The sequence below is a fragment of the Seriola aureovittata genome, chromosome 2, assembly GCF_021018895.1.
Source record: "Seriola aureovittata isolate HTS-2021-v1 ecotype China chromosome 2, ASM2101889v1, whole genome shotgun sequence".
Classification (NCBI taxonomy): Eukaryota; Metazoa; Chordata; class Actinopteri; order Carangiformes; family Carangidae; genus Seriola; species Seriola aureovittata.
In genome coordinates, this window is record NC_079365.1 from 18,762,161 (window position 1) to 18,774,226 (window position 12,066).

General features: G+C 34.9%; 1 protein-coding gene and 1 long non-coding RNA gene across 2 annotated transcripts; one reads left to right on the plus strand and one right to left on the minus strand.

Moving 5' to 3' along the window:
- The first annotated feature begins 937 nt into the window (after window positions 1-937).
- On the plus strand, window positions 938-7,133 carry LOC130181127 (uncharacterized). The gene is made up of 3 exons (XR_008829527.1): window positions 938-1,075; window positions 2,309-2,376; window positions 5,634-7,133. It is a non-coding gene; the product is annotated as an uncharacterized LOC130181127 (long non-coding RNA).
- prxl2b (peroxiredoxin like 2B) lies at window positions 3,021-11,193 on the minus strand. The gene is made up of 7 exons (XM_056394916.1): window positions 10,986-11,193; window positions 10,109-10,313; window positions 9,360-9,411; window positions 8,826-8,889; window positions 8,633-8,708; window positions 7,142-7,260; window positions 3,021-3,619 (listed from the first exon to the last, which is right to left on the minus strand). Exons 1-7 carry the CDS (start codon window positions 11,046-11,048, stop codon window positions 3,593-3,595), a joined length of 606 nt encoding a protein of 201 aa, XP_056250891.1. The 5' UTR covers window positions 11,049-11,193; the 3' UTR covers window positions 3,021-3,592.
- Window positions 11,194-12,066: the final 873 nt, after the last annotated feature.

A 12,066-nucleotide genomic window follows, 5' to 3' on the forward strand; every position in this document is an offset into this window, starting at 1 on the left:
AAAAAAAACTTGGATTCATTCAAAAATCAAAATATGATGTTTAACCGTCAGTAATATATTCCTGCCCATTAAGTACATTTTCAAGTTAAAACCAAATATTGTCAATAACAGTAGGCTGATTGCTATATTTAGCAATGTTAGCTGCTAAGTTTGGCTATTATGAACCATTTTCAATATTCTTAGCTGCTAAGTTTGGCCATTAAACATGAATTTACTAATAAAATGAAACCTATTAGTTGCCAAGTTTGGCCATTAAAAAAAGAATTTCCTGTTAAATTAAACCTTGTGAAACTATTTCAAAAATTTGCCCTAAACATTGGCTGCTAAAGTGTAAACTAGGTTATTCAATAATTTTAACTGCTGCATCTTGTGTACACATATCCAATGTTAGGGAAAAAGCACAAGTAACACTGGCTGTTAACTTTGGCCACGATAACATTCAGATATGGCCATCTTGAAAGAAAATGAAACAGAATTACTTAAGCAGAATGAAATGAAAAGAAAAATCAAAGTTACATTATCTGCTTGGTTTTACCTTTAAACATCTAAGACTTTAATAATTTAATAACTGTAGTTTCTAATTAAAGTTAAAGTAATGCTAACATCAGCAACTGCATTAGGCATTACATGACCACCATAGCACTCAAACCTGCACAGACATCCTTCTCCCTTGCCTGAGAAAGAACAACTGCTTATATAGTCCCTGTTTCTGCTAAACAATTACCCTGGGCAGAACCAAACTTCAGTCGGGGTATCCAAGTCTATCTCGTTTAAAAGATTAATTGACAAAAAGTTATTTTTTATCAGGAAACATTAACAGTACAAACAAAAGAAAATTATTATTTTATAAGCAAACTGCATTATTCTCCAAATCCATCAGGAAGAGCACAAAAATAAGGAAGTGTTCCTACTCCCTTTAGAACTGTTTGAGCCTGTGGTGAGTGTGTAGGATCAAGATGCTCAGATTAAAGCAAAAATAGTATTGTATCTGTATGAATTTAACCAGTGATGTTAACTGTAACAAAACACAATGCTAACCACAAACAAACATACTAAGTGTTTCCAGTGATTAACAGTAAGTGCTAAGTTACAGCATGAGATTTGTGTTCCCACAGTTGCTTTATACACACTCACAGACACATGTAAGTCCAAGTGACATCAGCTGCTAAATTTTGGGCCTTACAATTACAAAGATAGCTTTAGCTCCTATAACCTCTGAATGTTACAAGGCTAGCTTTAGCTACTAACTCGGACAAAAAGCAGCATTACGCTACATTACATAGTGCCAGTAATAGTGGCTATTAATTTATAGCCTACAAGGCTAGCATATAGCTAAGTAATGCAGAGCAACTGACATTAATCAGACATTATCAGGCTAGATTTAGTTGCTAAAGATCTCAAGTTTGGACATTATAAAGTTAGCATTAACTGCTAAAGTTCTAACGTTTTGGCATTACAAGGCCAGCATTAGCTGCTACTTTTGGAAATTTCAAGGGTAGCATTAGCTAGCATTTGGACATTAGGCTAGCATGAGATGCTAACTTTTGGACCTTACAATTACAAAGATAGCTTTAGCTCATATAACCTCTGAATGTTACAGGGCTAGCTTTAGCTAACTCTTGGACAAAGCGTAGCATTAAGCTAATTAGCTGCTCACTTTGGTTTTCATAAATTTAATGGTAAGATGAAATGAAAACATGTCAGTAACAATACAAGGCCAGCATTAGCTGCAACTTTTGGAAATTCCAAGGGTAGCATTAGCTAACCTTTGGACATTAGGCTAGCATGAGCTGGTAACTTTTGGACCTTAAAATTAATTAAAATTACAATGATCAAAGATAGTTTTAGCTCATGTAACCTCTGAACATTACAAGGCTCAGTTTAGCCACTAATTCTTGGACAAAAAGTAGCATTAAGCTACATTACACACAGTGCCAGTAACATTAGCTGCTAACTCAGTCTTTCTTAATGTAATTGTATGATAAAATGAAAACATGAGTAATGTTGGCTACAAATTTATGGGATTAGTAATACAAAACATTAATCAGATATTATAAGGCTAGCATTAGCTGCTATCTGAGAAAGGTTTTTTTTGATTCTCATCATAATATTTTCTTTTCAAGTGATTTTGCTGGCAAATAAACTAACACAAACCTATGAACTGGCCGCACGCCACAGCTGTAAGAACTACAACACCCAGCAGCCTTGCAGACTCTGTTAAAATGATGGTAGCGTGTGTCAGAATGCATCTGTGTGCATTGGCATTGGTGTATCGACGATTTTACTGCAAATTTTCTCTCTTGTATAGTCTCTCTATCAGAGACACAGACTGGAAACGCTTCAGAGAGGAAATCCCAGACGAGACGGTGCTTATCTGTGAGTTTATAATACACAAATATTCATGCATAACAACTCATTGGCAGAAAAATTGTAAAATGTCATTAAATGCACATTAAGTAATCGTTATATACCGTTGTTATTACTATTATCATCATTATTATTATCATTTAAGTAACAACGCAATGTGACAGGAAATAACGCAGTGTATGGGTAATATGAAACCCAGCAATAGACTTAATGACTTAATTTCCCTCTCCAGGTTCAATCAAATGAACAACCCAGTGTATTGAGTTAAATGGTAAAACCCAGCACTTGGGTCAAACCAACTCTGCAAGTCAGAGTGAGTGACAAGGAAGAGGAGTATTGATTGTATTGATTAAATCCAAACAGCCACTGAGCTCCAATGTCAACAGATCATGATAAATGAGTAAACTCCATCCATTTGATATGGTTGAAAGCAGCAGGAAAAGCTGGGAAGTAGACATTCAGTTTGGACTATTTTGTCAAAAAAACTACTTCTGAAAGGTCAAGAGTAAGCTTTCGTGCTCGAATGATTTTCAGTTTTAACCCTCAGGTAAAGAAACAGGAGAGATGACAGTGGGTGGATGAAAAGTGGAGATGAGCTGTTGGAAGAATTAATTTTGCATATAGGCAGGATAATCATTTGTCATGTCAAAAAGTTAGATCCCTCCTTACATTTATTTAAACTCTCATGTCACATATGGAAACAATTACACTTAAAATAAGAGTTAAGATTTATTTGCATAAGGGCATGAAATTGCAAAATTATATTAACTCAACCTGCAATGATGAACTAGTAGCACTAAGCTTGCTTTATTTTAAGTTAACTAATAATTCATATTTACAGCAAACATCACATCAGTTTTACACTTTTACACTTATTACAATTAGATACATAAAGAAATCATCTTATTTTGTAAACTGAGTGTAATAAATGCAACTTCATAAATTTCCAGTATATATAAAAAAAAAAAAATTAATAATCAGTGATCAGTATGTTAGTGTGAGGTAAGTTAAGTTTAAAATTAATGAAATTCATTACAATTAAAAAATGTCACAATCACCGCAACTTTCACTTTAGATAATATATGACTGTCACAAAGAAATTACAAGCAATTAGGAATATTGGCAATAGTTTTATGTTCACTTCAACAATTTAATGACGTTCCACTCGTTAAATCTCCATTTCAGTCTCCCAAAGTGTTGTGTGTTGTTCAGGTATGAGGTGTGGTCATCGTGTACAAACATCGTCATTGCACTGCAGGAGAAGGTACAGACGGTTATTCAAACTTTACGTGTAAGTCCAATTACTGGCAGTCAAGCCAATCTCCCAAATCTAGTTTGCTGGAATTGATTTAAAAAAAAAAAAAAAAAAAAAAAAAAAAAAAGTGAATTAACGTTGATACCAACACCTTAATTATAGATTAGCTTCTATTGATGGCTAAATTAGACACATTCCCAATTACTACTAACCAGAAGCACAAAATGGTCATAATGTATCTGCAGTGGGCTGATAAAGGCTGATTTGATTCTTAGTGATGACACTACAAAAGAAGCGCTGGAGAATATTATTTCATTTTATAGCTTGATATTTTTCTTTTTTGCAAGACATTTCCATTTCATATTTGTTCAAATAACTACTAATTGTTAAAGCAATCTGATTTTCTGTTCTTTTTTACTTTAAATTAAAAATGTATTTTGTGTGGTGGAGAGGTGTGTCATGGGTTGCCATTCCTCCCCATTGGGGTCCCCTGTGAAATATTGTCTCATATTAGTGCATTTCTAATTATGTTATCTGAATTTTATTTGTTCATAAGGGTATAACAGGGAGAAAATAAGCAAATATTTGGTCATGCATTGCCAATATATCATATTTTATTATTTGGTGTCATAGTGCTCTGTAGTCATTTCTGTACTTTGTCACCTTCAAATATTTAAGTTCATACTTTTCTGCATGTTAGATTTGGCTAAGGTCAGGAGAAAAAGAAAAAAGAAAGAAAAGGTTGATTTTGCAATTATTTTTTTTAATATTATTTACTTTTACACACAAACTACAGTTGTCTCTGTGCAACCCCAGACAACAAGGAAGTAAAGCCAGTGTCAACAACACATGAGCGTTAAAGCCAAGTGAGCCGCTGAACAGTGTCAGTCTTTGATTTAAAGACAACATTTCCACTTCCCAGTCTTCCTGTCTTTGTATACTTATTCAGCCTCTGATAAAAAGGCCAAAGGTAAACCAGTCTTCAGCTTCTGCTGCCAAAATCCATTTTTGCCAGTGGCCTATTAATGACCATGAGTGATTTTTTTTTGTGCTGGGACCTGCTGGAACGTAACCATGAAAATATTTAAAGCTGAACAGCTAAGCACCGACTTACATGCTTCTATTCTAATTCAACAAATCCTGCAGCTACACAACTGGAGCTTTCAAAAAGAGGTCAAATAGCTTTTAACAAAATTCACTGTTACATGTCAACACATTATTTAGACAGACGTAAAGGGCTATTTCTCTTTATGTTAACATATCTGAACAGATATAGCAATAATGTTCATTCACACAGTTGCAGTAATTAATCACATGTGTATCCATATAGTGTTTAAATCAAATAAGATCATCTGTTAACCTGATAGTTACTGTAAAGGTGAAATTAATAGTTGATAAAGCACAAAAAAAGTTAACTATTTTGTGAATTGTTCGGACAAAACAATCAATTTGATGACATCCCTTTGGTCTCTGGGAAATTGTGACAGTTCTCACCATTTTCTTACATTTAAACCAAACTAGTAATCAGGAAAATAATTATTACACTTATCTTAGTTACAGATAAGGTGTTAGGTAAGCCCTTCAATTTCTATGATAAAAGTCCATCTGTAGAGAGTTTAGTCTGTCCAAACAGGACCTTTTTAAAAAAAAAAACAAAAAAAAAAAACAAACAAACACTAAAATGGAGACCCAGGTTATTCCTCAGTTAAATAATATCAATTTGAGGGTTTCGACCTCCAAACAAAGGAGACAGTTTCTGAGGAAGTAAATACTGTCTCATGTTTAAACAAGAGGACACCTTTACTTCTGAAGGCAAAACTGGTAATCACTCAAACACCATGATTTTACCCAGATCTTGCTCTGTATAAAGCTTTAACTTTTTGAGAGCCTTTTCCACACTGATGTCAGCTAGCTGGTGACTCGCACTCGTTTCTGCTTTGTTTTGATACTCTGTGAAAACAAGGTTGATTCTGTTTGTGGTTCTGCACTGATGACATCCGTTGATCTCCAGACAGGTCATGGGGAAGTCTACTGTACATGTTGCAAAAGCTGTGACATAGTGGGTGTTACAGGAAATGAGCTACAGAGCCAGGAGGCAAGCGTGTTGAAGACCACGTGCTAGATGTCACAGGCATGCCGAAAGCCCTGATGATCACAGGACAAACCGCCCAGCTCTCTGGACCTGAGATAAGGTTCATGACCTCCGAGCAGTTTGGTTCTAAATGTGCCATTTATGTATCATGTATAGATGAGGGGCTATATTTTAAACTGTAGTTTCTATTTTATAATCTATTATATATTGACAACAAAGACCAAGAATCACTTATGTGGCTCAATCTCTCTTCTTAAAAAAGATGAAAACGAGAGTATTTTTATGTTGTAATCATAAATAGTACACTACAAATACAGAGCCATGTAAATGTCTGCAACCCCCTGAATCTTAGCACCCACTTTGTTTTTCATTGGAGTTTTAATTTATATTCCAAAATTGTTGTAATGTAAAATAATCAGGGCTACATCTTTTTACTCACTCAGTCTGTACAATGTCTCCTATTATACACCAAAGTAATAATAAAAGAAATAAAAACATTTCTCCCTGAATAAATTAAGACCTCTTAGTTTTCTAAAAGAAATAAACAAATTCTTTATTCATTTGAGTTGTTGTTGACTCAAAAAATAAAACTGTTGCATGTGTTGCTTTACATCTACGACTTCTGTAAATGTTTGTGTCTCGTGTCTTTCTTTTCCCTTTTTTCTTGCGTGATATATTCGACAATGAGGATATCAGAGGCTGTTTATTACTTTGTTTCTGAGTGATAATCAATTTTGAACAACGTTAACTCATCTCCTTCATAATCAGACTGTGCACATTAAGATGCAGAGTTCAGCATAGCTTCTGCCGTAATGATGAAAACATGGTAAAAAAGGCACAAAGCTCATGCTTATAATCTGTGGCAAGCACCTATCTCAGAAAGTTAAGTCATGATTTAAATGTCTGGCTCTTCTGTGCTATGTGTTAAAACTTTCCATTGTTACAATAATAACAGCATGTTAAACTTACATTTAATTCTGTAGAGCACTGCAGTTGATTTGTGATGGTACTTGTGAGTAGAATAAATACCTCATAAATCTTGGGTAAGGCTGCCAGCACTGGTTTTCCATGCTATACTACTTATATGGAAGTTGTATAACTTCTGTTTGTGCTTGAATAGCATTTTAAGTGCAATTAGGCACAGACTGAGATCATCACTGACAGACCATGAAGATGGAGTAATAAGTGTGAAATTGTCTGTGAAGAGGCTCCTCTGATGCATGTGTCCCTTCTGACGTAAAACAGAGTCTGCTGAAAAAACCTGACCAATGGATCAGTCCAGTGTTCTTCAGTAAACATAATAATACCATTTGCTTCTTTTCCATTTAACCCTGCAGTGTACTGCTTAGGTTGAAAAGGGGAATATGAAGTGGAACATGGGAATAATGTGCATCATCATAAGACATCATTATCATGGGATGTCTTACCACTGGCCTCTGTCCTGACGTTACTTTGGCTGCGATACCCAAAGACTTGGAAATATCCTCCAGAGGAACATGGTCTCCAGGTGAGTCCTGGATGAAGTGTAGTAAAACCTTTTCTCCACCTTTGCAGAGTAAAGCATATTAAGAAAGTATCAACAAGTAAGCAGCATGTCGACTCATGAGATAGATAGATAGATAGATAGATAGATAGATAGATAGATAGATAGATAGATAGATAGATAGATAGATAGATATCTATATATATATATATATATATCTATATATCTATCTATATATATATATCTATATATATATATATATATATAGATATATAGATATATAGATATATAGATATATATATATATCTATATATATATATATATAGATATATATATATATATATATATATATATCTATATATAGATATATATATATATAGATATATATATATATATAGATATATATATATATATATATATATATATATATATATATATATATATATATAGATATATATATATATATATATATATATATATATATATATATATATATATATATATATATATAGATATATATATATATATAGATATATATATATATATATATATATCCATCCAATGCAGTTTGTTTTTACGTCAAACTAAGGAACTAAATTGCTTCCTAAACCATTCAAATTCAAGTCTAAATCTCCTTCAGTTGGGTGGTGCTCTGTAAGGAATAATGTTGGGTGAGAACTCCCCCAGTAAGGACTTTTACTGGAGCCAAGATTTTTAAAATTGAGCACTCAGACAGGATGACTTGTAATCTACTTCCTCCCACTGATTCCTTTCCAGTAGGTCATGCTGCCATACCACACCATAAAAGTGAGTCCCAGCACACAGATTTAGCAGACTTTTGGTGATTGCCCTGTTCAACTGGACTGTGGCTTTTTCTCTTGTGCTGTATTCAAACAATGTATGTAATTTTCTACCACACTTGGAAAGAAACACCATCATCTGTTTAACTCCCTCACCACCATTTTATTGTTGTGGTTATGTTTATCACCCTCTGCCTAAAATCCTTGATGTCTCTTTATACATATTTTTTTATGCTTATTTTTTTACATTACATCCAGTAGTGTCATTTGCAAATTTTAAATAGCTTAATTGGTTTAAATGATCTTCATTTCTTCTAAAGTAACAATGAAAGGCAGCAGCCCTGTGGAGTATCAACATTAAGGGCAAGTGGTTTGGAGAAGTCATTCTGAGCCTCCAACCACTCGACACTGATGTGATGCAGCATTGCCCTCTAGAGGAGGGACTGGAAAAATAGCAATGTTGAATTGCAGTTTAATTCTTTGCCTTCATTCAAATGACTGGGCAAACTTCATTCTTAAAAATGCCACGCTAAAAAGTTATTTAGGAGTTGAAACCAAGTTCACAAGTCTTTTGAACCATCATTGCTTTTGACAGACCCTTATTAATATCCCCCTCTGGTGTGTATTAAATGTACCTTTTGCTACAATCAGCATGCCTCCGCTCTGCATCAGATCTCCTGAGAAGTTTCCCTGGATTCCTTCAGCACTGGCCTGAAAACAGCAGAGACAACATGCAGTCAAAAACAGCCAGTTCAGCTATCAGTCTGTGGATCAGCAACTTCACCTTTGCTCCTGTGACCACAGGACATGCAGTATGAGGATATCTACCTTTGACGTTATATCTCGTACTTTCTTCCCCAAAGCAGCAGGAACCACACTTAAGGCTGTGTACCTGAGAGGGAGATCAACACAAAGCAGCCAATCAGTGGTCAGACTTAATCAGTCACTTCAGAATTAAATGTATTAGCACTACAATTGACATTTCATTTTTATTATCAATGAATCTGCCAGTTACTTTCTTGGTCTATAAAATATAAAACCATCCAAAACCCAAAGATATGAATCTAAAATTTACATGGGAAAAGCTGGACCCAGAAAATATTTGGCTTTTTTTTTTTTTTTTTTTTTAAACTTGGGAAGTTACTCAAATAATCAATTATCAAAATTTTTGCTGATTTATTTTCTGTTGATCAACTGATCGATTAATTGACTAACTTGCAGCTCAGAGGAATATAATTAAGGTTAAAGCTAATCATTTTGACAAATAAAAACAATTCACATCATTGTCAAAGCAACCTTAGATTCATACAGATCAAACAGCTTCTCTATTGCATGTGATGAACATGGATTTACTATGCTCACCTTTTGAAGCCCAAATCCTTGTAGCTTTTCTTTTGTTCATCCACATAAATGGCTAAAAGAGAAGATGATCAGTGATTATTTACATTATGCACAAAGTGATGGGCTCAATAACCATGTCTGAATCCTGTTGGCGCACCCTATCTTACTGTTACTTAAATTTGGTTATGCAAATAAGGGTTGTTACATCAGAGTGGAAGCTATTGAGAAAAAAAACATAGTAAAAAAAAAAAAAAACATTGTGCCAATTCGTTTTTGTTTCACTTCCAGTGTAACACTGATTTGCTTATTTCAAAGTTTCCAGAAAAAAGAAAAAACATTCTTATCTTTTCTGAATAGAACTACATTCATAAATGGTTCAAACTCTGATGCATACTTAATTCACTGTATTTGTTTTCTTTGGGTGACACTTCATAGGACCCTCTGCTATTTGAGAGATGCCTGTATTTTTTCAAAACCACATGGGATCAATATAATTTAGTGTTAAACAAGTATTTTCCCAAAATAGGTGCACAACAAAATAAATGTGTCTTTTCTTGTTTATTTATGCATTTTCTGTCATAAAATTTAATCTGACATTCAAAATACTTTAACATGTATGAATAGTCAAACAAAGCAACTAGGCCTGTGGTGTGAAAATAGTTTCAGTGGGCCAAATTTCCCAATGAAGCCCTGTGTGTCAGGATGTGTTTGCCATAATTATAGACAAGACAAAAATGATTATTTATATAAGATGTGTATGAACTGCTTACATCCTTTAAAAAACCCGCTTTCCTTGAACTCCTTAAGCCCAACCTCCTCTGGTCCAATGCCCACCAGCGCTACACCACTGGCTCTAAGGTCTGGCTCCAGTTTGCTGATCTCTGATGCCATCCACCTGCACACCTGACAGCCAAACCTGCGCAGGAAGAACAAGACCACAGGCTGGTCCTGCCACAGAGACCTGAGCTCCACACTCTGAAACAAAGAAAAAGACACAACTAGTTATCATTTTGATTTTCTTGATTAAATCAATTAATCATTTGGTTAATAAAATGTGAAATTTTTCCAGAGCCCAAGGTGACATCTTCAAATGCATTGTTTTGCCTGATAAACAGTTCAAAAGCCAAAGATAATGTGTTTACTGTCATAAAAGACTGGAAACCAGAAAATATTCACATTTGAGGAGAGTTTTGATATTTTCTACTCTTATCAAAATAGCTGTAAATAATTTTATCTGTTAATTGATTAATTACTGAAGCTAAAAACAAACCACAAAACAGGTGACACAAAGCAAACATAAGGGAAATGGTGTAGGCAGCATGTACTAATTTGACTTGTTATCAATGAAATCATACATCATAGATTCAAACAGTGATGATGATTCCCATCAGATCAACATTAGGTCACAGTGGAGGCGTCATTTCATGACAATTATAACATTACTGAGAAGCCTAATGGCAGGTAAATACAGTGGGTCTCAGCAGGGAACACGACTCTCATGGGAGCAAGTCAACCTGCCAGCTCGGCTCTAGACTATATTAAAACAGAGCACCTTTAAACACAGACCAACCGAACCTGCTAAGAGGAAAGCTTACAGATGTACATTTTAGCCACATACATTTTCATATTAAACATCTTCAGGCTTACCTCTCTGGTTTCAGCGCTCTTCACGAAGTTCTTTCCAACCTGAGTGAGGTCGACGTTGGCCATTTTCTGTCTTCGCTTACACCGAGTGGAAACTGTCTCGATAAACTTAAAAAATCTTGTAACCACAGTTTATAGGTTAGTCGTCGGAAAATATGCTTGAATAACAAGCGCACAACAGTTGCAAAACCACTGCTTCCTCAAACATCGACTGAACGCTACTGTCCAATCAGATCCTGTCTGTGCTGGGAAATCATCCAATTACAGCGCACGGTGTGCAGAGCGGAGGCGGGGCTTAGCGAGGGCAACTTAAAACACGTGGATCTCATCAAACCTGTTTCAGTTTAATTTATTCGTCTTTAAAGAGTAGCAATTTTCTTTAAGTGGAACGTTTTTAAATTGCTGAAACAATTGCTCACCGGTTTTAACATTAACTCAAGGTGGTGACTTTGAGTGGCGTAGTTTATATTTGAAAATACTCAGGTTTTCGTAATACAGGTTGCATAAGGTGTGGTACAGTCTATAAGTACAGGTGAGCTCAAAGTTAATGGGATTTATGGTATGGCCTTTGTCCTCTTCTGCTGGTGTTTGAAGTGTCCCAGCTGTGTGTCTTCTGTTAACCCTTGAGAGAGACGTGCATCTACTAGAATATCACCCTGAGTTTACTCAAGTGTTATTTTAAGCACAATTTATTTTTACTTGAATATTGTTGTTTTCTGCCGCTTTACACTGCTCCACTTCATTAGAGTGGCAGTTTGGGTATGTATTTATTACTCTTTATCTGAGAGCTATAGATGGTTACTCTGAAGATCAAGAGTGTAGCCTACAAAAACATGTTTCCATATATCCAGGCCTCAATTTCTCAAAAACAATTTCATTAAAGAAAAAAATAAAAACATCATCCTCTTGGTTCAGTGACAATTAATTCATTACATAGTGCTTTAGAGACCTTCACTGTATCCAGTCGGAACAACCCGCAGGACAGATTACCTTACTACAAGTCAATTAGACACGATGCGCCTGCTATCAGAGGTGGCCATTAAAATCACTTCAGTTTTTCTATAGGGACCAGTCCATCTTAATA

Coding starts and splice junctions, on each gene's coding strand:
- prxl2b (XM_056394916.1), bottom strand. CDS start 11,048: ATGGCCAACGTCGACCTCACTCAGGTTGGAAAGAACTTCGTGAAGAGC. Junction 8,709..8,825: donor TACGAGATATAACGTCAAAG/GTAGATATCCTC, acceptor TGCTGTTTTCAG/GCCAGTGCTGAAGGAATCCA. Junction 3,620..7,141: donor CGTCAGGACAGAGGCCAGTG/GTAAGACATCCC, acceptor CTTCTCCTGCAG/TGCAATGACGATGTTTGTAC.